Consider the following 24,454-nt stretch of genomic DNA (forward strand, 5'->3'; position numbering starts at 1 on the left):
ATAAATGTTTTTTTGCTTTTTCAAAAAACACAATATTATAAAGATGATATTGGGGTTTTTTTATTATTAAGGGAAAAAGAGGAGTTGTTTTTTTTAAGTGGCAAATAGCAATACAGCCTGTATTCTGTTCAACGTTGACATGATTATTATTTCATGAAATGGAATGAAAATCCTTCACGGTGCCTCCAAATTAAATATTTTCTTATTTATGTTAAACTGTTTAAATTATGTTTTTAACGGAAAATTGTATTTAATAAGCAGAGATACATTATAAGTCTTTATATCTGGAAAAACAATTCACCAATACTAAAAAAAGCATTTTTATTTCAAATTTTCAAATGAAAAGTACACTTTCCTTAATGTTTTGCCTTGATTGCTTCCTAGGGCAATCCTGGACCCGCCGGTCCCGCCGGCCCCTCTGGCAAAGACGGCCCCAAGGGCGTGAGGGGAGACGGCGGCCCCCCAGGCAGACAGGGCGACGCTGGACTTCGCGGTCCTGCTGGGGCTACCGGAGAGAAGGGAGACGCTGGAGAGGATGGCCCCCCTGTGAGTGCCCCATAATTTTTTTAAGCGCTATTGTCGGATTGGCGTGGTGGGGCACAATTATTCGCCGACTCTGTTTAGTATACTTCAAGTGGCGCTGCCAGCCCGCTGAGAGAGAATTCCGTCCATTAATACAGCCAGTTGTCATTGAGCGTAATAGCAAGGCAGTGCAGAGGAGAGTCGCGCCGTCTTACTGACAGATTGATGGCAGGCCCCGAAGCTTCTACCTTATGCGCGCGCACACACACACACGCACACACATACACGCGCACACGCTTGCACAATCGCAGATGACAAGGCCTGTCTCGAAAACACCACCTGACAAATGATGACGTATTCAGCAATATGGGCCCCTACTATTGGCTACAGACATGTTCCATGTGTGTGTTGTTTATGTAAACTGTGAAACTTCAGGACCTATTCAACATTTTGACTGTTGAAATATAAAGAAAATGAATGTAAACTATGGCCCTGGATGCTTTTTATGATTTCACTTTTAATGGCGTCTTTGTCTCCGTTTCCTCCAGGGTGCTCTCGGTCCCTCTGGTCCTCAAGGTTTGGCCGGCCAGCGTGGTATCGTGGGTCTGCCTGGACAGCGTGGCGAGAGAGGCTTCCCCGGACTGCCCGGACCCTCTGTAAGTACCCCAAGATTCGGTACCACAAAAGATTTTGGTATTAAGTGCATGTCTATATCTATTACGGTTGTTGAGCTGCAGCTTACAGACGCTTTGACAGGACTGTAAAACCAAATGATTGATTTATGGTCCATCACTTTGAAATATACAGTAGATTATTTTTTTTAATATTTAAATGTGTTAAAGTTGAATATAAAGTTAGGTTACTGTGGAGGTTTTGGTTCTGAAAGCATGTCTGGAGCTGTTATAGTCCTTGAGCTACAGCATGCATATACTGTACCTCTGAAGGTCTACATGTGAGGATGAAAGAAAAATGTTAATCAGTGATACTTAGACAATTCTGATTTTATACTTTGCTACAAAATATATATTTGGAATTACTTATCCAAGTATTGTGGGGCTTCTGGTCTGTGTCTATCACAGTTTGGGAAATATGACATGCCACATTAACTTTGAGCCATATTCACATTCAACTTTATTACATTTAAACTGTTAAAAAAAAAATCAACATTTTCAATTTTTTTTAACTATTTGTTTCCAGTTGAGTTTATAAAAGTACCTTTATGCCCTATCTTGGAAACTAACATTCATTTGTTACCGAGATATCCAGAAAAAGAAATAAATCTGTTTTTTTTACTGGCTATCTTGAATTTGAGGGCTGCCATCTTGGAATTGTGCATTTTTTTGAAATAGTTTGGAGTGTATGTACCAAATTCTAACTTGTGTCCCCATCCAAAGTATAATTTTTTTTCTCCACTTTTTGGCAATGCTCCTAATGAGCACTGTACATTGAATATTCACTCTGAACTAGATCAGCACGTCATGACATCTTCTGACTTCCTTTAAAGCCTTTAGAGCAGCACTTCATAAGTTCCACTAGTTTGGATGAAAGTGTTTATATATATATATATGTATACGTGCTCGTGTGTGTGTGTGTGTGTGTGTGTGTGTGTGTGTGTGTGTGTGTGTGTGTGTGCTTGTGTGTATAATAATAATAATAATAATAATATATTATAATCCTATAGGTTGTCATGGCGATGAGTGGGCACCCGTGTGTGATGTGAATGGATGAAGGTGCCATTTATGTGACAGGGACTGGTGTTTGTCTGACTTTTCACATCATGAAAATACTTCCACTATTAATAATATGAGATGTAGGTGGATTTTTTTTCCTGATTGGAGAACTCAACATGCACTCACAGTATTCATTGGCTTTCTTAACCCGGTACAGAGAAACGGATAGAACAGATAGTTTATTAATGAAATGTTGCAATAATGATTTGTTGGATTTTTTTTCAGGTTCTGACACTTTGGGATAGTTAAAGAATTTGACTTAATGAAACAACAGGTTTAATAATGGCACATGAACAATGTTTATGGGATTTTTTTCTCCCCCATTTGTGAAACTTTTTAAGAACTAAATCTACAGTATCTTGGGTCAAATTGACCCAGGAACATTTTTGCTCTTCCTGACATATTAATGGAACAAGGAGGGTTAAATAATTGGATGGAGACCACATGTTGAGAGTTTTTATTTAAATTTTTTGGTTTCTGATTAGTCATGCCCTGGGCCTAATTGACCCAGAATATTTTTTGCCGTTTCTGAAAATAAAGAAATTTATAATTATAATAATAACAATAACAATAATAATAACACATAAACTTACATCAGCAATTTTAGTAAGATTTTAAAGCCATTTTTGGAAGCACTAAGTCATTTAAGTGTCTGTTATCAATATTTTCGGCAATCATATTCTCGAATGTTTTCAATTTGGCGCATATCGTCATCTAAAATGAAATACTATCTTCATAAGACACGTGTAACTTGCTCAATTTTGCCGTGTAAATTATGCATGTGGACCCGCCATTTTACAGGAGATCACATTTGTCAAGACACTGTCGTAAATGAAGACGACGAGGTCTGTAGGTCTTTTGACGGATTCAAATTTAATCGAATGAAAATGTAAAATGTAATAAAAAATGAAAAATCTCCGCGGTACTGGCAGATGACGACATGCCTGTAAATTTAGACCGTTTGTAATTAATCCCGCAAAGTACATTTTGAGCCCTCTGCATAAAAATAGCGGCGGCTCATTTATTCCTTGCCCACCATGTTTCTCCAAAAAGTCACGACGGCGACATTTTACAACGGTCGTGACTCAAAGCACTCTCATCTCCATCCACGCGGCCCCTTCTCAGCTTGACATACACGTACGCTGTTGACTCACTACCTCCTCGTCCTCCTCTCACAGGGCGAGCCTGGAAAGCAAGGAGCTCCCGGCGGTAGCGGAGACCGAGGACCCCCCGGACCCGTCGGACCGCCCGGACTCACCGGACCTGCGGGAGAGCCCGGCAGAGAGGTCAGTGAAAGGCCAAGAGCACAGGGGGGTTGGCAGAGGCCATTAAAAGGCTTCTTATCACGTGTACACTGCACACATTTTTGACTTGAGCTAGTCAAGCATTGAGGACCAGGTGTTTATTTCAGAGAAAGCATTTAGTTGGACAAATGCTTGTTTCGTTTGTGATATGATTGGAATGTGTTACTGGTTAAAATTTTGCCATTCCCTTTTTTATGCTGCTTATCAAGACTGTAATGCATTTTATAAGTCATATCTCATTAGAATTAAGTCTCTTTTTTGTTACTTTGACTTTATTAAAAATGAAACAATTTATTTGAGAATAATTTTTTTAATGAATTTGAGGCATTGTTTCAAAATTTTAAAGGGAATTAATTACCAGTATTTAAAAAATTAATACAAAACCACTGTCACTTTTTTATGCGCAAAAATGACTGTTTTTGATAACAAATAATTAATTGAAGATACATTTTACAAATAAAATCAAAATTTTCTTTCTCAAAATTTGTTGAAACATGGAAAAAACTGATATTGAAGTCAAGTTGCTTAGATTTTTGAATAAAGAAAAATTTGACTTCATTATTTTTTTCTTATTAAAAATACAAAACTATACTCACTTTTTTTATAAGTATGTCTTGGATTTTATAAATGTTTTTTGATTATTTAAACAATAAATGAGGTCACATTATGCTTGTTTTTTTTATTTTAACTTATAAAATGTAGAAATGTAATTCGGATAAAGTCATGTTTTATGAAGTAAAAATGACCCGTTTCCTTTGAAAAATAAGTAATCCAGGTTTAATAAAATAAATAACACAAATTGTTGTGTTTCATAAAAATAAGCTTGTAATTATTAAATAAAACGCTAATCTTGTGGCGCTATTGTAATCCAGGCATCTACATCAGTGAATGGAAACACAGCTCTAACGAATATATATCAAGCAATCAACCCTTTCAGATCCTTTTCAAGTACAGTCAAGATAAAATGAGGAGCTGGGATTAAATGTGTGGCGTCTGAAAAGACATCTAAATACGTCTTTGGGAATGAATGAGATATATATTCAAATACACTTTTCAACCTATAGATCTCGCCTTAAATTCTAGATACCAGGTGGCAACCTGGTTTTTGAAGGGACAACTTTATTTTTCGTGTGGAAAACGGCAGGTCACTATTTCAGGGTTATAAATTGTACAATATGTTGATCGATTGCTCGTGTGACAGGGCAACCCTGGATCTGATGGACCTCCTGGCAGAGATGGGTCTCCTGGAATCAAGGTAGAACTTTCCATCTGAATTGTGCTCACTAAATTGGTTGTTATTGACAAAAGTTGAACTTTTTTTTCTTTTCTTTTGCCTCAGGGTGACCGCGGTAACACCGGTCCTGCTGGCGCTCCCGGTGCTCCAGGTGCTCCCGGCTCCACAGGCCCTGTCGGGCCCACCGGAAAACAAGGAGACAGAGGAGAGGCTGTGAGTTTGACCGTTGGTGGCATTGTCACGTCCTTGGCCTACTGTCACGCAACTCACTGCAACTGTTTCTTCTGTCCCTTTTCTTTAGGGTGCGCAAGGACCTTCCGGACCTCCAGGAGCTGCTGGAGCCCGAGGAATGCCCGTATGTAACTCTTGGATGTGGTCTAACGAAAGCCATGATTCCCAAAGATATGTTGGGAGCAAACACAACACTGCTCATGACCAAAAGAACCCCGTACCTATGATGAATTCTGGTCGCGGCACATCTTTTGGGTTTATTTTTCTTCAGCTGGAATTTAGTCAAGATTAAGGAAATCGTTGCAAAGAGCAGTCAGTGTTAGTACACAACAAAAAAAACAGAACAACTGAACTGTATTTGACATGAATAAGCAACACTAAAAATGGTGGCAGGTGTGTGCTGATTCTCATCTGAGACAAATTACTTACCTGTGCAACCACATTATCTCAGTCGTGTTTATTTTATTTCCCTTCTCAAAATGTTTATAAGTCGGTTGATGCTTGATAAGATATGATGTGATATGATGATAGCCTTTGACAAAACCTGGGATTTGAGCAGGGGTGTGTAGACTTTATAGCCGCTATTGAGTATGTTACATGATAGATCATTTGCGTTATTGTTTATGTAATTTACTGATGTTGTCATTTTATTAGTCACTTATTAGTCGTTTGACTCTTGGTTATCAGGGACCCCAAGGACCTCGCGGTGATAAGGGTGAAGGCGGAGAGTCTGGCGAAAGAGGACAGAAGGGACATCGAGGCTTCACTGGTCTGCAGGGTCTGCCCGGGCCTCCAGTGAGCAGCCATGATTCGCCTATCTCGAAATTTGATTTAATCTGATATTATTTGAGTACGGCAATTAAAAACCACCTCTTCCTCTTTTCTAGGGTCAAGCTGGAGACCAGGGTGCTACTGGACCTGCTGGACCTTCTGGACAAAGAGTGAGGAGACAAACATTTCTCCAACATCTCTTTTCTGCATCGGTCCTGATCATGGTAAAAAAAAAGTGTTTGTTTTATTCCAGGGACCACCCGGGCCTATTGGGCCCAGTGGAAAGGAGGGTTCAAACGGTATGCCCGGACCCATCGGACCCCCCGGACCGCGCGGTCGCGGTGGAGAGACCGGTCCTTCAGTGAGTATGAGCTAGAGCAGGGGTGCCCAAACTTTTTGGACTGAAGATCTACTTTTCGATCAACTAACCTCCCGGGATCTACCTTTACCGGCGCGCGCGCACACACACACACACACGCACGCACGCCATGATGAGAAACAGCCTGAAACTGAGGCATGCGATGCACTTTTGCAGCCTGTTAACTATAGTAGCTCACACGTACCGTTTTAAAGTGCTTCCCTGGGCTCTCCTAGATTCCTATTCTTTGCCCGTGCCCTCGGTGAATTGTACACGAAGCAAACTCTGAATGAGAATAATGACGATAAAAGATAGAGCGCAACAGCTCTGAACACAAGCTGCAATTGCAGTCTGCTGAGCGCTAACAACTTCCGGTGACGTAATCACGCGCCACCGTAAATTCAAGATTTACCTGCTTTCTTTTATTTTTTAAATATTTTTTTTGTGAAAATGAGACTGATAGGATGATTATGGTGCAGTGTTCATTAACACAAACAAATATATAACTAACATATACAAAGACACACAAAAGGTTTTTTGTTTTTTTTTTCTCCTCTACACTCCTCGGATCTACCTGGGACCTGTCTTAGATCTACCGGTAGATCAGGATCGACGTAATGGGCACCCCTGAGCTAGAGCCTGTGTACGAAACTATGAAGACTAAGAATACGGACAAAAATGAACACCCTCTTTCATTCGTCAGGGTCCTCCCGGAAACCCCGGTCTCCCAGGTCCTCCCGGTCCCCCCGGCCCCGGCATCGACATGTCCGCCTTCGCAGGCCTGGGTCACACGGAGAAAGGTCCCGATCCTCTCAGGTACATGAGAGCCGATCAGGCCTCCGGAAACCTGCGTCAGCACGATGCCGAGGTAGACGCCACGCTCAAGTCCCTCAACAACCAGATCGAGAATATCCGCAGTCCCGAGGGCTCCAAGAAGAACCCGGCTCGCACCTGCAGGGACCTCAAACTCTGCCATCCCGACTGGAAGAGCGGTGAGTTAGCATTTAGACATTAGCATCTAAATTTGGAATGTATGTGTACATCCATCCATCCAATTTCCAATCTGCTAATCCTCACGAGTGTCGTGGGCGTGCTGGAGTTTATCTCAGCTATCTTCAGGCAGTAGTCCGGGTACTCTAGGTGCAGGGCACACATAGATGAAGAACCATCCTCGCTCACAATCACACCTTCGGACAATTTAGACTCAAAATTTTAGAGTGTTCCACTAACCTGCCATCCATGTTATTGGAATGTGGGAGGAAACTGGAGAGACTGTGTGCGTGTGTGTGTAATAAAACTAATATTAATTTAATAAATTTAATTAGATTAAAATGGAGCATTACAAAAACTAACAAATGCTCTAAAAACTAACTGAATATAAAACAAAACTATGAAATAATATATAAACTGTTATAACCCTCCTAAGTACGGTTGAGTGGTACATAACTTTTCAGTAAAGAGATTTGTGCTGAACTGTACCAAGCCACTGTGTTCGCAAACATTCCCTGATTCCCGACTCCCTGATCAGTAGACAGTAAACCCCACTCCATCGCAGGTTCCGGGTTTGCAGTCCTGCTCTTTCATGTCCCCCCCCCCCCCCGCCCTCCACCACCTTTTATAACTATTTTGTTCTGCATAGCAGCACACCATTTAGTTTGACACTGTGCAAATTTGAAAGAAGAAGGGAAACAGAAAGTATTTCCACTCAAACTAGTTTTTGCTAAAGCTTATTGAAAATTGCCCCCTCTTTAATCCTGCTTGTTACGCCTACAGTGAGAGCTGAAGTTGGTTTTCTAATGTACGTTTTGGCCTCCCCATGGGCCCGCAGGAGAGTACTGGATTGACCCCAACCAAGGCTGCACCGTGGACGCGATCAAGGTCTTCTGCAACATGGAGACAGGCGAGTCCTGTGTCCGCTCCAAACCGTCCAGCATCCCGCGCAAGAATTGGTGGTCCAGCAAGACCAAGGACCGCAAACACGTGTGGTTCGGAGAGACCATGAATGGAGGATTCCATGTAAGTGTGTTTGCTTGTGGGCCCTGTGGTTTTAGACTCCACAGTCTCCACTGTGCTGCAGCACTCTGCGTGAAATTTTAGGAGTAAAATAGAGAAAAATAAACATACACGTTAGCATTAGCTACTTTTTCATTGATGCAGATTTGTCTTCCACAGCCTCCATAATCCCCACACGGAGCTGGAAATAACAAAAACAACATATGCTATTGTTAGCTCACTTTAGGCTGCTCCAGTATCCCGTATTCCATAGTCTCTACTTTACTGCAGCGCTCCATTTTTTACTCCCGTCATAGTAACGATTATGGATTCACAGCTACAAATTATGAAAATAGATGCACTTGCTAACACTAGCTTAATCTCATTGCTACGCCTGAGCTCTGCATACCAAGTTAATTGATTCCCACAGTCTCCACTTTGTTGCAGCAGCCTGTGTTCTGTTTTCTTTCCATTATGTAATTCTAAAAATCACGAAATTAAATCCACATGCTCACGTTTGCTTTCTCTGTTGCATCATAAAATGTGAGGACACATAGCTAGAAATGGCAAAATACAAACAACAAGCTAACGTGAATTTAACCTCATTGCTGTTCCTTTAAGTATGATACTCCAGAATGTCCATTTTGCTGCAATCGACCGTTTTCCTTCTGCGTGTCATTGCAAAATCAAAGAACACAGCAAAAAAGGAGAAAAATAAAACCACATGCTAATGTTAGCTTATCCTGTTGCTGTGCGTCTCTGTTTTGCTGCACCTGCGCTCAGTCTCCTCTCAAATGTAAAACGTGCCGCCATTATGTGGCTAAAAAGTAAATTGAGGAGACCCCGCTTCGTCTCCTTGACGATTGTTTGTTAGTTCAACTTATTCCTCAGCTGAGGTCCAATTCTCACGTTTGCTGCTTTCTTTCTCTCCAGTTCAGCTACGGCGACGACAACCTAGCGCCCAACACGGCCGCCATCCAGATGACGTTCCTGCGCCTCCTGTCCACCGAGGCGTCGCAGAACATCACGTACCACTGTAAGAACAGCGTGGCCTATATGGATGCTGCCGCCGGCAACCTGAAGAAGGCTGTGCTGCTGCAAGGCTCCAATGACGTGGAGATCCGCGCCGAGGGCAACAGCCGCTTCACCTACAGCGTCATGGAGGACGGCTGCACGGTAGGAATATTCTGTTATTGAGTTGAGTCTTTCAGAAATATATGCTCCATATTGGTGTTGGGGTTTCAAAGTACGGTTTCAAATTAGGGCTACCATTTCCAAGTATGGTTAAATTGGGGTTAGGGTCTCAAAAAGGTTTCAAACTCAGGTTAGTTTTTTCCAAATAGTGTTTCATACTTGGGTCAGGGTTTCTAATTAGGGTTTCGAACTGGGGTCACATTTTCACTTACTTTCAAACTGGGTTTTGGGTTCTGAAGTAGGGGTTCATACTCGGGTTATGATTTCAAAGTCGCGTTTCAAATTGCGCTTCAGGTTTCCGTTGGGTTTTAAAGTTGAGTTTTAAGCTTAGTGTCAAACTGGGGTTCAGGTTTCAAATCAGGGTTTAAAACTAGGGTTAGGGCTTGGAAGTAGGGTTTCAAATGGGGGTTAAGGTTTTAAAGTCGGTTTTGAAACTGGGGTTTAGGTTTCAAAGTAGGGTTTCAAACTCGGCTATGATTTTAAATTATGATTTCAAACGAAGGGCGGCCCGGTAGTCCAGTGGTTAGCACGTCGGCTTCACAGTGCAGAGGTACCGGGTTCGATTCCAGCTCCGGCCTCCCTGTGTGGAGTTTGCATGTTCTCCCCGGGCCTACGTGGGTTTTCTCCGGGTGCTCCGGTTTCCTCCCACATTCCAAGAACATGCATGTCAGGCTGATTGGACGCTCTAAATTGTCCCTAGGTGTGAGTGTGGGCGTGGATGGTTGTTCGTCTCTGTGTGCCCTGCGATTGGCTGGCAACTGATTCAGGGTGTCCCCCGCCTACTGCCCGGAGATGGCTCGGATAGGCTCCAGCACCCCCCGCGACCCTAGTGAGGATCAAGCGGTTCGGAAAATGGATGGATGGATGGATGGATTTCAAACGGGGGTTAATGTGTCAAAGTAGGGTTTCAAACTCGAGTGCGGCTTTCAAATTAGAGTTTAAAAGTGGAGTTGGAGTTAAAGACATTTATCAACACAAGGTACAATTTCAATGTAAAAACCTATTACATGAATTCAACACTGTTGGTACGAGATGTCCATTTGGCCACAACGGAGACTTGACGGCTTTGCCTTGTGCCCGCCTGTACAGAGACACACAGGCAAGTGGGGCAAGACGGTCCTGGAGTACCGGTCGCAGAAGACCTCCCGCCTTCCCATCGTGGACATCGCCCCCATGGACGTCGGTGGCGCCGACCAGGAGTTCGGAGTGGAAGTGGGCGCCGTGTGCTTCTTGTAAGCGGACCAAGAAAATGTCGGAGGAGGGAGAACAAAAATCCAAGTAAATGAAAGTGGAGCACGAGGAGAAAAATCAAGACACTTTTTTCTTTGTTTTTTTTTTTTTTAATAAATGGGACTTCTTCATTTTCTAAGTAAAAAAAAAAAGTGCTTTTCCCCCCCAGCCCCCCCACTAAATTGAACTCACTACGTAGGATAAACCTGCACTGAACGACGGCAACCAACAGCAGCATCTCACCTTCAGAGCTTCATGTGTCTGTGTTATTTATTTATTGTTTGGGCTCTATGTGTTGCTTTAAGTCAATAAAAAGCCCACTTACACATGTCGCTTGCAAAAAAAAGAAAAAAAAGTCATACCAGCAGATATTTGTCAGACTGACCGTGACTGTGTATGCTTACAATGGTGCTATACTTCTATTCTAGTTTATTCCAAAGAAATATATATATATGTATGTGTGTGCATGCAGATATATACATCACATTTTCTTTGCTGAGCAGGTGCCTTCCCTAAACAATTTTTTGACACGCCCAACTCAAACATTGTCTTTTTATTTGTCTTCCAATTGTAAAGCTACCTCACTCAACGGAAAAATCATTACAAAAATCAACTGTTTGTTTACAGCCCCCACCCCCAAAAAAACGAAAATAAAAGGTGAGAAGCTCATTCCCCTTCCAAGGTGTTACTTGACTTTTTTTTTAAAGCTCACGCACATTCGTGAGGTTGTGTATATTTTTAATGATTAATAGTAATAATAAAATTGATAATAGCATTCGTATATTAATATTATGATCATGACTTTTTTTTTTGTTCATGTAAATTGGGAAATAAATGACAAAAACCAAAGTTGACGGCTGATTTTTGTTTTCTGATTGCTCTCAGCCCCCCCCCCCCACGCTTGAAATATGTCAAATAATTTTTCAGCCAGTGGTGCCTCTGGAAAAAAAAAAGTCGTCGTGAGTATTTTCTACATGAAACGTGTCCGGTAAATGAAATTGATTCCAGGCTCTTATTCTGTCTTCTTGTATGCCATCATTTAACAAAACAGAAGGATAACAGTAATAAAAGAATAAAAGGTACAAGCATTCTCAACAATGTACTTTATTTCTTTTTTATCCTTTATCTTTAAAATCAGCTCAATGCAAAAAAAAAAGTAAAACAAAACAAGTTTTTGTGACATAAAAAAATTAGACCCAGTGTAAAACTTTTTCACTGGTCACTTCCATTCAAAAAATAGAGAAAATATTGTCATCAAGGTTTAAAATTTTTTACAACAGAACTGTAACACGAAAGGTCGAACTGACAAGAAAAAGCATCTAACTTGTGAGATTAAAGTTTTTATATAAAAATAAAGGAAAATTAGGAGAAGAAAAGTCACCCAAAAACGCTGAACTAAACATGGTCGTTTTTTCCGGCCATAATCACTTTCCCATACATGGTCGTTTTTTTCGGCCAAAAACATTTTACTATACATGGTTGGTTTTTTCGGCCAAAAACGCCTGACGATACATGGTCGTTTTTTCGGCCAAAAACGCCTTACTATACATGGTCGTTTTTTCGGCCAAAAACACCTTACTATACCTGGCCTTTTTTTTTCAGGCAAAAAACATTGACTATACATGGTCGTTTTTTTCTGCCAAAAACGGCTTCCTATACATGGTCGGTTTTTCTCAGCCAAAAACACCGTAGAACACATGGGCGTTTTTTTCTGCCAAAAACGGCTTCCTATACATGGTCGTTTTTTCTCAGCCAAAAACACCGTACTACACATGGGCGTTTTTTTCTGCCAAAAACGGCTTCCTATACATGGTCGTTTTTTTCGGCCAAAAACGCTTTACTATACATGGTCGTTTTTTTCGGTCCAAAATGCCTTCGTATATATATGGTCGTTTTTTTCGGCCAAAAACGCCTTACTATACATGGTTGTTTTTTTTTTTTTTTTTTTGGTCCAAAACGCCCTACTCTACATGGTCGTTTTTTTCGGCCAAAAAACGCCTTCCTATACATGGTCGGTTTTTTTCGGCCCAAAACGCCTAACTATACATGGTCGTTTTTTTCCGCACAAAACGCTTCTGATACATGGTTGTTTTTTTGGGCCAAAAAAGCCTGACAATACATGTTTGTTTTTTTCGGTCCAAGACGCCTTACTATACATGGCCTTTTTTTTTCGGCCAAGAACGCCTTACTGTACATGGTCGTTTTTTTCCATCCAAAACGCCTGACTATACATGGTTGTTTTTCTTCGGCCAAAAACACCTAACTAGACATGGTCGTTTTTTTCGGCCAAAAACGCCTTCCTATACATGGTCGTTTTTTTTCGGCCAAAAACGGCTAACTATAGACGGTCGTTTTTTTCGGACCAAGACGCCTAACTATACATGGTCGTTTTTTTCCGCCCAAAACGCTTTCTGATACATGGTTGTTTTTTTTGGCCAAAAAAGCCTGACAATACATGTTTGTTTTTTTCGGTCCAAGACGCCTTACTATACATGGCCTTTTTTTTTCAGCCAAGAACGCCTTACTGTACATGGTTGTTTTTTTCCATCCAAAATGCCTGACTATACATGGTTGTTTTTCTCCGGCCAAAAACACCTAACTAGACATGGTCGTTTTTTTCCGGCCAAAAACGCCTTCCTATACATGGTCGTTTTTTTTCGGCCAAAAACGCCTAACTATAGACGGTTGTTTTTTTCGGACCAAGACGCCTTACTTTTCATGGTCGTTTTTTTCAGCCAAAAACGCCCTCCGAAACATGGTCGTTTTTTTCGGCCCAAAACGCCTTCTATATATGGTCGTTTTTTTCGGCCAAAAACGGCTTCCTATACATGGTTGTTTTTTTCGGCCCAAAACGCCTTCTATAAATGGTCGTTTTTTTCGGCCAAAAACGGCTTCCTATACATGGTCGTTTTTTTCCGCCCAAAACGCTTTCCGATACAAGGTTGTTTTTTTCGGCAAAAAACGCCTGACAATACATGTTCGTTTTTTTCGGTCCAAGACGCCTTACTATACATGGTCGTTTTTTTTCGGCCAAAAACGCCTTACTGTACATGGTCGTTTTTTTCCGCCCAAAACGCATGACTATACATGGTCGTTTTTCTTCGGCCAAAAACGCCTAACTAGACATGGTCATTTTTTTTGGCCAAAAACGCCGTATGATACAAGGTCGTTTTTTTCGGTCCAAAACGCCTGACTATACATGGTCTTTTTTTTTTCGGCCAAAAACGCCTTCCTATACATGGTCGTTTTTTTCGGCCCAAAACGCCTTACTTACTTAAACGACCAAAAACGGCGTCAACTCCCCCTGCACTGAGTCGACGCCCCCTGGACTAAGTGGCACAGCTTGGACTGTGCCAAGCAGCCGATGCAGCCTAAACTGCACCGGTGCAGTTCACGTGTCAATTAGCAGCCTGGACTGTGTCAACGCAGCCGATGTGTCAATTAGCGGCCTGGACTGTGTCAACGCAGCCGATGCAGTCTAAACTGCGCCGGTGCAGTTCACGTGTCAATCACGTGACGTAATGAAGCAGCACATGCACCGACACGTGGTTTGCTCTGTGAGCCCGGCGCATGCGTCAACGCATCGGTGTCGCTGGACCCATCACTAGTAAGGCGTTTTTTGCCGAAAAAAACGACCATGTATAGTAAGGCGTTTTTAGCCGAAAAAAACGACCATGTATAGTAAGGCGTTTTTTGCCGAAAAAAACGACCATGTATAGTAAGGCGTTTTTTGCCGAAAAAAACGACCATGTATAGTAAGGTGTTTTTAGCCGAAAAAAACGACCATGTATAGTAAGGCGTTTTAAGCCGAAATAAACGACCATGTATAGTAAGGCGTTTTTTGCCGAAAAAAACGACCATGTATAGTAAGGCGTTTTTAGTCGAAAAAAAACGACTATGTATAGTAAGGCGTTTTTAGCTGGAAAAAAAATGACCATGTATATATAGTAAGGCGTTTTTAGTCGAAAAAAAACGACCATGTATTGTAAGGCGTTTTTAGCCGAAAAAACGATCATGTATAGTAAGGCGTTTTTAGCCGAAAAAAACGACCATGTATAGTAAGGCGTTTTTTGCCGAAAAAAATGACCATGTATAGTAAGGCGTTTTTAGATGAAAAAAACGACCATGTATAGTAAGGCGTTTTTAGACGAAAAAAACGACCATGTATAGTAAGGCGTTTTTAGACGAAAAAAACGACCATGTATAGTAAGGCGTTTTTGGCCGGAAAAAAACTGTGCAAATGATTTTCTTGATTGGCTGTCAGCCGGGTGAGGGTGCCCCCTCCCCTCTGCCGATGGCCCGAAGACAGCCGGGGGAGGTTCCAGCACACCCCCCGACCCCGACCCTTGTGAGTACAAGGGGATGAGAAAATGGATGGGAGGGTGGACGGACAACACCCAGCAAGAATAGAACACGCAAGAGCGACAGGCCGGAGCTGGATTTGAACCCTGGACCTCTGCGTTCGCACTCCAACGCTAACCAGTGAGCCACGGAGCCAGCCCAGCGTCACACTCAAATGTATAAATGAAAGCATAAAACACTTTTTTAAAAAAATATATAAAAAGATCAACACAACACATTAAAAGTCATGATACTCTTAATTCTCTCTGTGTTGTCATTTCTTGCTCTTGTGCAGCTTTTTTGGCTTCGATCTTCTCCACCTGTTCCTGTCGGAGAAAGGGGATATGTCATCTGACCATCTCAATCACAACAGGACATTTCCTAAAATGTCATCAGCCATCTCAGTCACAACAGGGTTTTTGCGTTTTTTGCCCAAAAAAAACGACCATGTATCGTAAGGAGTTTTTAGCCGAAAAAAACGACCATGGATGGAAAATCGTTTTTAGCCGAAAAAAACGACCATGTATAGTAAGGCGTTTTTAGCCGAAAAAAACGACCATGTATAATAAGGCGTTTTTTGCCGAAAAAAACGACCATGTATAGTAAGGCGTTTTTAAGCCGAAAAAATCGACATAGTATAGTAAGGCGTTTTTAGGCCAAAAAAAACCACATAGTATAGTAAGGCGTTTTTAGGCCGAAAAAAACGACATAGTATAGTAAGGCAATTTTAAGCCGAAAAAAAAATAAAAAAAATATGGTCATCATGGTTTTAAAGTTTTTTATGACAATATCCATCCATCCATCCATTTTCCGAACCGCTTAATCCTCACTAGGGTCGCGGGGGATGCTGGAGCCTATCCCAGCTGTCTTCGGGCAGTAGGCGGGGGACACCCTGAATCGGTTGCCAGCCAATCGCAGTTTTATGACAATAATTATACTCTACCAAAAACTGTTACACAAAAGGTCAAACTGACAAGAAAAAGCATCAACCTTGTGAGAATAAAGTTTTTATTTAAAAATGAAGTAAAATTAGGAGAAGAAAAGTCACAGTTTTTGGGATTAGTTTCCGCCGACTATTTATGCTACATGATGCATTTTGGTGAGCGTGGGTCCCACACAATGGCCAGGCGTCCAAATACTTTTGTCATCTCACGTAAAACGCTGTGCTACTACTGTAGCAGGTTACGCCAACACACAACACAGTTTTCCACGTACACATTTATTATGAAGCTCACATAACAATAAGAAATAGATTTTTTCGCACCGAATGAAAATAAAATGAAAAGAAAAATCACGCAACTATTATAATGTCACACAGATCACATTAAGCAACATTTTGATTTGGTTTTGACAATAGAAAGTACATACATTATTATGTCACACAAAAGACACAAGACGTGGGAAAAATACATCCATACAAAGAGGCACACTGAAAAACTGTTTTATAAATGTGTTTGATTGTTAGTTATTCTGAAAAAAAGGCAAGCAGGCACTTGAGAGAAATTTGAATTTGCGACCAACAGAATGTTGTGTTGGTGTTGCATGGTCAAGAAATAAGAAAAGAGAATTTCAACTCTGAAACCTAGAAAATAAACGCAGTATATGAAACTCTAAGACTGAAGTTGTAATCCTATGAGAAAAAAGTTGGAACAAAAAAAAAGACTTGAGAATTTGAAGCGAGTGGGGACATTTCCATGTCGGCCTGAACACAACATTCTGAGGCAGACTTTTTTTTCCCCGAACAACTTTAATTTGGCAATGTCACGTTTCCAATGACTTTAAATCATAATATACATATTGGACACCTCATAAATGTAAACATTTTAAAAATGACAAAAATGGACATACTTGTTTTTCACAGGACAGCTACGATATAATAATAATAATATTATAATTATTATATTTTGAACTTTTTTTAAAAGAGAATAACAGCTACCAAGGCCCAACTCTGGCCTACATTTTTGAAATATTATGATACTCCTGAGGAAAAATCAACAGTTTTCTTGGTCCGGTGCGCTGAAGGGAAAAAAAAACCCCCTACAAGTAATAATAATAAATGTCCGTGTAAGCATCAATCAAGTGACAAGCACAGTCCAGATGATGACGACGAGGGTGACGAGCTCCTTTCATCTGAGTCACTTGAACTGAATAAGACATTGAAGAGGGCAGTAGAGGGCATAGTGGGATCAAATCAAGTGAAAGAGGAGCACAAAGAGAGTGAAAAAAAAAAATGATTCATACATTTTTCTATACAAGGAACGGCCGCTACATCGAGGTTCATCTTTCATGTGTGAGGTGATTCGTTTTGAATTGTCTTTTGTTTTTTTTTTGCGGGGGTGGGGGGGCTGGTGCATTTTACATGATCATAACGATTCATCAATACACTACTTTGAATGCCCCCTGGTGACTTGATGATGTGAAGTGTGCTCTCGCCATCTAGCGGTGGGAGTGTGAAGCGCACTCACATCTGCAATTTGAGCGTGTCTGAAGACAAAAAAAAAATTGATTCACACCTCAAGGCACCACTGTACTGAATAGTCGTTTCTGTAACAGCTTCGTTATTGTGGACATATTAGAGGCATGGTAGTGATCCTTTGCTGATTCTTTTTTTTTTGTCTGTTGCTTCTACAGTTAATCATTTAAACTGAATTGCAGTCTGGGTTTTAAAGGCTTTGCCGCCATTTGCGGCATCTAGATGCAATTACAAAATCATTTTAGTGGGTATTTGATCATTCGCTGATGTTTGCAATTTGCAGGAGGGCACAATCGTGGGTGATCAAACATCAAACATCACAGAAAAACTGTTCTGGCTTAAAAAAAGCAAACAGATCCAACGTTTTGCTTGACCAAGAAGCCGTATAGTATTTCAGTAGTCACAGGGGTTAAAAATTCAGAAGCCGGTGCTCAGGGTGTCCGTCTCCGTGGGGGTCTTACGAGGACTCGGTAGGCTCTTCAGGTACTCCAGGTGGCGGCGAGCCTCGGCCTGGTTCTGCCTGACGTAGTAAACCACGTACACGATGACCATGAAGAACCACACGAACATGGTTACCAGCATGGCCACGTCGGTGGTCTTGCGCTGCAAGCTGCAGAAATTCACGCCCGAGTCCAGGAGTCGGACCAGAGGCTGACCGGCGTGCTCGCCCAACACGCCCGGGTCCTCCCAACGGCTGGCCTCACCCAGCCCTCGCACTGAGCTCTCGCAGACGATTCCGTTGACCGTCTCGGCTTCCAGGTTGAGCGCCTCCATGAGTTCTTGGAGCGTACAGTCGCAGTGCCAGGGGTTGTGGTACAGGCGCGTCTTGGCCCGCGTGCCCCCGAATTCGTCGCGGCTGGCCTGCCTCAGCTGATTGTGCGACAGGTCCAGAAGGCGCAACTCAGGACCCAGCCGGCGCAGGGCCCCCGAAGACAGCGAGTCGATGCGGTTGTGCGCCAGGTAGAGGTCCCGCAGATGGGCCAGCTCCACGAAAGCGCTCTCGGGGAGGCTTCGGATATTGTTGCGCTCCAAGTGCAGCGACACCGTGTCCGGCGGGATCCCCACGGGGATCTCTTGGAGGCCGGCGTCCGAGCACAGCACGGTGGCCGTGTCCCAGGCGCAGTGGCAGCCGTCGGGACACTGCGACCGGGCTGAGCTCCAGAGGGAGCAGAAGAACAAGATGCTACACAACCATGGCACCACATCTCTTCCTGAGAGAGAGAGAGAGAGAGAGAGAGCAGATAGAATATAAATTAATTGTAAAAAATACTGTCAAATTTTACTCTCACAAAAATCGCAACTTTCTCTCTCATATCTATCTAGCTCTACCTGTATCTACCTATACTGCATATGTATGCAAATATTGTGAAATAATGACTTGTTCTTTTTGCGCACAGGTGTCAAAGTCACAGCCTGGGGGCCATCTCTGGCCCGCCACATCATTTTATTTGGCATTTTTTTCAGCCAAAAACGGCTTCCTAGACATGGTCGTTTTTTTCGGCCAAAAACGCCTTACTATACCTGGTGGGTTTTTTCGGCCCAAAACGCCTTCCTATACATGGTCGTTTTTTTTGGCCCAAAACGCCACGGTCGTTTTTTTTCGGCCCAAAACGCCTTACTATACATGGTCGTTTTTTCGGCCCAAAACGCCTTCCTATACATGGTCATTTTTTTTCCGGCCAAAAATGCCTTCCTATACATGGTCGTTTTTTTTTCCGCCAGAAACGCCTTCCTATACATGGTCGTTTTTTCGGCCAAAAACGCCTTCCTATACATGGTCATTTTTTTCCGGCCAAAAACAGCTTATTATACATGGTCGGTCTTTATGGTTTCACAAAATTCAGAGTCATAACGGCCCTCCAAGGGAAGCCGTCACTACAATGTGGCCCGCGACAAAAATGAGTTTGGCACCCTTGTTTTAGCGGATACATTTTCTGGCTAATAAGGGTGTGCCAGGCGTCGTCACCCGCCAGCCAGAGGGACGGACGGACAGACTCACCTGGGGGTTTTCTTGTGTTCGAGGTCTGCTCCATGGTCGCTGTGGCGGAACTGGGCACATGGCCTCGGTGTAGGCCCCCGATACGCACCTCCACTCGGACGTCACCGCCGCCGTCTGACACATTGAGGAGAAAAGGGCTCACTTTGTGGCACAGGACTAACACATGCTTCGAAATGACCTTTTGGAGGTCGCACTATTATTGAGGCGGACAGCAATAAAAGGGCATTCGCTGTGTGTCACTTTCGGAGCAAGTCACCTTATTTTCCAGACCGGTTTAATCTTATCACACGCGATTGCTGTGTATTATTTAAATCTCTGGGCTCTCTGCTGGCCATTTGAGTTTCAACCATTTGAACTGCAAATGGAATGAAACGTCAACTTGTTTTCATTTCCCACTTCAGCCTTTTCACTTTATCAGTAATCCAAGACAATCAGTATTACGTGAACCAGCCACACAATCCGGCAAAATTCCGAATGCCTCGCTCATCAAAACAATTTCAGGAAAATTAAGAATGACTTTGTTGTGTAATTTCAAAAATGATGGTTGGACAGGCATTCCAGAGACTATTTGTATACAAGTCTTTCAGGGCAAGCCCTTGTATGTTTGAAAATTCATCTGTCTATCTATTTTCTAATCCGCTTATTCTCATGTTTGAAAATTAACATTTTAAATAAATATTAAGCACAGAACTAAATCACTAGCGCAATCTATCAAATCACAATCAACAAATCAAATATTAAATAAATACCAATGACATTTAAGAAAAAAGTTATTCTAGTGCAAATGGAAGTGCCACACTGAGTGTTTGTTCTCTTGAAAGTTTAAAAAATATATAATTTGCAAAAAAAAACTTACATCAAAAAATATAAAAAACAGTCATAGGCTAATTGAAATAAAAAGAGAAAATAATTAACCTGCTCAATTCAAAAGTGCCAATTAAAAATAACATTCAGGGTCAAGGTTCCTTCCTTCCTTCCATGTCGGGCTTGATTGGCTCTCTTCAATGTGTTGGGGGCATGACATAATTTTTGTAAACTGAATCAAACAGATTGGGGAACTGTTGTTCAAACAGCACGTTTAATTGGCGAATGTAAATCCGCAAACAGGATTCATCCGGGCTCCTTTCCCTGACTGGCTTTTCACGCGGAATAAAAGAATCCTATTACACCCTTATATAGCTCTGTTTATCTTCCCATCATGCCCCAGCCCCTTCATCATATTTCACGGCGGTGCCGCTCCATATTACACATGCGTCGTGAGGATGAAGGTTAGCAAAAAGTGGGTGGGGTTGATGTGTAAGTAAGGCCCGGCGCGCTATTAACAACGAGAACATCAATCCAGCTGGAGTCTCACGACGTCGATAAGACACACGGCGCCAACAAGGAGGCCAACCTTAGCCAAGGGGGAGCGGCTGCTCTGATCCCTTTTGCACTTTAAACACTAAAACTAAATAAAACGTGTCGAAACGGTGAGTCACACTAAGGAAGGATGGAAGATGACGGGACTGTGCATTTTAAAGTTGGAATCATTTTTTTATTAGTGTGAGTGGAGGAAAAACGACTTTTAAAAAATTCCAATATTTTGTATTCAACTTTTGAGTGCAAAGAGTCTATGAAAGGAGAAGTCAAGTCAATTAATATTGCATTTGGGGGATTCGATTTAAGCAGCAAAATCCATTTTAGCTTGATCTGCCACTTGCTGTTGACTGAAAATGACATCAAGTAGCCAAAGACAATGTCTGGGGGCCAGATCCGGCCCGCCACATCATTTCATGTGGGTCGTTATTAATAATACGATGAGATGATTAAACATTATTTGGTCTCACTGTCTTTACAGGCCGCCGAGGGAAGACGTAACTCCAAAGTGGCTCACGTCAAAAATGAATTTGACACTCCTGGCCTACGAGCTCAGGTAACGACGATCATGGCTCACCTCTTTACTGGCTTTGGTCAAGTGACATTCGCAAGCTGAGCCCTCAGGCACTTTGATGTCATTGTCAGTCGACGGCAAAAGGCAAAATGGCCGCCACCTGAGATGGATGAAAACAGGTGGATTTTTGTGTTTAATTCATCAAAAAAACCACAATATTAATCAGAAGACGGTGTTTTGACTTCAAAATTGTTGTAAAGAACATTTTTGACTTGACTTCTCCTTTCACATAGAAATCATTCATCATCTGAACCACTTATCCTCATGAGGATCAAATTAAATTAATTTGTTTTAAACTAAAATCACATCAAAAATCCTACTTTCCAGCTCACGATGATAGATCCAAAATATCATTCAAAGCAAGGCAGAATGAAAATAATTCTGAAGCGTTTTCTGTACAGAGCTATGGAGTTTAAATATAAAAATGAAAAATAAAACCACAATAAGCCAATATAAGTCAAAAAAATGTTGTTTTCCATGATCATATATGGAAATATTGTTTTAAATACATTAAAAAATATCACTTTTAGAAGGAGGGGCACTAAAAACTCAAAATACAAATAATGAATAATTTTCACATGCAGTATAATATATATATATATTCATTCATCTTCCGAACCGCTTCATCCTCACTAGGGTCGCGGGGGTGCTGGAGCCTATCCCAGCTGTCTTCGGGCAGTAGGCGGGGGACACCCCGAATTGGTAGCCAGCCAATCGCAGGGCACACAGAGACGAACAACCATGCACGCCCTCACTCACACCTAGGGACAATTTAGAGTGATCAATCAGCCTGCCATGCATGTTTTTGGAATGTGGGAGGAAACCGGTGTACCCGGAGAAAACCCACGCAGGCCCAGGGAGAACATGCAAACTCCACACAGGGAGGCCGGAGCTGGAATTGAACCCGGTACCTCTGCACTGTGAAGTCGACGTGCTAACCACTGGACTACCGGGCCGCCCATAATATATATATATATATATATATATATATATATATACACACACATACACCGGTATATATGGAAATATTTTTTTAAAGACATAAAAATACATTAAAAATAATACCACTTTTCAAAGGAGGGGCACTAAAAACTCAAAATATCAATTTAAATCAAAATAAAACTAATGAAGATAAAATTCCACTTTCTCTAATCATGGGCAGACAGAGAATAAAATAATTTCAGGGAGTTATTAAATAAAAACCAATTTCTACTTTGGGATTGAATTGCAGCAAAACAGCAAAAACAGATAAAATCATTTTGGTTCATGAAGAATGACAACACCAAGTATCATTTGTATTCTGGGGCATGGGAATATTGTGGCTCGAACTAAAATTTTCGTCCGGATTTGCATAGTACCAGTAATTATCATTTGCAGCTGCCAAATGTTTCTTGTTGATACATTTTGTTCCCATTCAAAATCTTTTGTCAACGTTGCGGGGAAAGAAGTCCATTGCGAAGGCTTGCTATGGAAGCTTAGTGTAAGACAAAATCACTCCTCGGGCTTTGTCCAAATTCAGAGGCTGCGTCCTCCGAAGGCCGCATTTTCGGCCGCCTAATGTCACTTTGGGCGCAGTTCGACCGCATGTGATTTCCAAATTCTAGAAAGACAATTTGTAGGTTGGTTCCTTCAATACTTTGTAAGGCTTTTCCTCATGTAGCCTCTGCTGACCACATCAACCATGGCACATTGAACAGGCTTAATGTTTTCATGTAAAATTTTAAACCACGTGCGGTCGAGGCATGCCGCAAGAGACATCATGCGGCCAAAAAAATGTGGCTGGGATTTGGACACAGCCGAGTGTGTTGAGCCAAAGCACATGAATTGACTTGTGAACCCCTGCTAGCTTAATGCTCACACACGATACAAAACACCATTGACTAGCTAACCAAACCAGCGTCAATATTGAGCTAGTCATAAACTTATACACAAATTAAATTTTAATACAAGCAGTAACATACATACAATTATACACAGACATATTATTTATCCTTTCTGAAAAAGAGTTTCATGTTCGAACCTGAGTAGTATATGTATTTTTATGTATTTTACTGCCCCCCTGATCGCCGGGGCAGACACACCAGATTGAGCCACACAATATCGAATTACCGCGATGCAAAAAGACTTTACGATTAGATGATGTTATTACTTTATGTTTATATAAAACATTACCCACAATTTCAGAGGCATTTTTTTTGTGTGGTACAAGATCGGATTAATGCCATTTTCATTCATCTCAATGGGGTGAGATGATTTAAGATAGCAGCGGAACAAATTAAATTCCAAAGTCAAGGCACCGCTTTGTCTGGTTCTTGTTATGATATGCTGTTCTTAACTCATTTCATCTCTGCTACTGCAATCACCTGCTTATGATTCACCGATAATTCATGAAATAGTGTGAGAAAAAAACATCGACATCATCAATTTTACTTCCAATTGAATTGTCTGCAATTTCCATATTGGACAAGGAGCATGCAAATCAACGGCAAACCATCATGACCTGCTCTTTGCATGATAATAGAAATGTGGTGTGGGACACAAAGCAGAGACTTGACACATTTACACTTTTCCTTTCCCTCTTCTCCAATTAGTTCTTGGACTACATGGCACACATGCAAAAAAAAAAACAACAACAAAAAAAACATTCGGTCTATGTACATTATTAGCATTTCAATCACATCAAGCAGTTTAACCGGACCAGTGAAAGCAATTAATGAGATATTGGACAAACTCTATACATGGATAAACTTACGTGTCAATGTGTTCCTCTGAAGTTTGTCGTTAAATTTTCTCAAATCCTTTTAAGGGATATTCAGGTCAGTTTTAACCAAAGCTGATTCAACGTCGTTTTCGGTAGTGCGCACAAACAAATATAAATGAATGTTAGGATCTACTCTGCTGTGCCTGTGAGGCGAGCATCAGTGACTGAAGTGAAAGCAAGGGACAGCTTGTAATAAAGAGGAGTGGGCGTGTCCCTGTCTCTCGAACACACACACTTGTTCTCCTCTCCCGAGGAGCATCTCACGTGTCATCATCCTCACGTACCCGCCATGTGAATGACTATATTATTTTCTTATTGATTACAGGCGTCATGCGCCCTGAGAAGGGGAGGGATGTCAAGAGGAGTATGAAGGCATGAATATTT

General features: G+C 41.7%; 2 protein-coding genes across 5 annotated transcripts in view; one reads left to right on the forward strand and one right to left on the reverse strand.

The window, feature by feature from the left end:
- col2a1b (collagen, type II, alpha 1b) overlaps positions 1–11,235 on the forward strand; it is a 52,037-nt gene extending 40,802 nt beyond the window's left edge. For both annotated transcript variants that reach the window (XM_086117516.1, XM_086117517.1), the window contains 13 exons: positions 385–546; positions 1,071–1,178; positions 3,431–3,538; positions 4,758–4,811; positions 4,896–5,003; positions 5,092–5,145; positions 5,709–5,816; positions 5,909–5,962; positions 6,046–6,153; positions 6,854–7,142; positions 7,979–8,166; positions 9,076–9,318; positions 10,426–11,235. In XM_086117516.1, coding sequence (XP_085973642.1) covers positions 385–546; positions 1,071–1,178; positions 3,431–3,538; positions 4,758–4,811; positions 4,896–5,003; positions 5,092–5,145; positions 5,709–5,816; positions 5,909–5,962; positions 6,046–6,153; positions 6,854–7,142; positions 7,979–8,166; positions 9,076–9,318; positions 10,426–10,572 — 1,731 coding nt within the window. In that variant the 3' untranslated portion in view covers positions 10,573–11,235. The remainder of the gene's footprint in view (positions 1–384; positions 547–1,070; positions 1,179–3,430; positions 3,539–4,757; positions 4,812–4,895; positions 5,004–5,091; positions 5,146–5,708; positions 5,817–5,908; positions 5,963–6,045; positions 6,154–6,853; positions 7,143–7,978; positions 8,167–9,075; positions 9,319–10,425) is intronic.
- Positions 11,236–16,110: 4,875 nt separating this feature from the next.
- Positions 16,111–24,214, reverse strand: LOC147201091 (leucine-rich repeat-containing protein 3-like). Of its 3 annotated transcripts, XM_086117878.1 has the most exons (4): positions 24,062–24,214; positions 21,313–21,409; positions 19,380–19,493; positions 16,111–18,591 (listed from the first exon to the last, which is right to left on the reverse strand). In XM_086117878.1, exons 3-4 carry the CDS (start codon positions 19,411–19,413, stop codon positions 17,798–17,800), a joined length of 828 nt encoding a protein of 275 aa, XP_085974004.1. In that variant the 5' UTR covers positions 19,414–19,493; positions 21,313–21,409; positions 24,062–24,214; the 3' UTR covers positions 16,111–17,797. The 3 variants fall into 3 exon arrangements, with proteins under 3 accessions (XP_085974004.1, XP_085974005.1, XP_085974006.1); XM_086117879.1 differs by lacking the exon at positions 21,313–21,409; XM_086117880.1 differs by lacking the exons at positions 21,313–21,409; positions 24,062–24,214 and having other exon boundaries at positions 19,380–20,221.
- Between the last annotated feature and the right edge of the window lie 240 nt (positions 24,215–24,454).

Source organism: Hippocampus guttulatus, chromosome 8, assembly GCF_054856545.1.
Source record: "Hippocampus guttulatus isolate MCC_2025c chromosome 8, RoL_Hgut_1.0, whole genome shotgun sequence".
NCBI classification, from domain to species: domain Eukaryota; kingdom Metazoa; phylum Chordata; class Actinopteri; order Syngnathiformes; family Syngnathidae; genus Hippocampus; species Hippocampus guttulatus.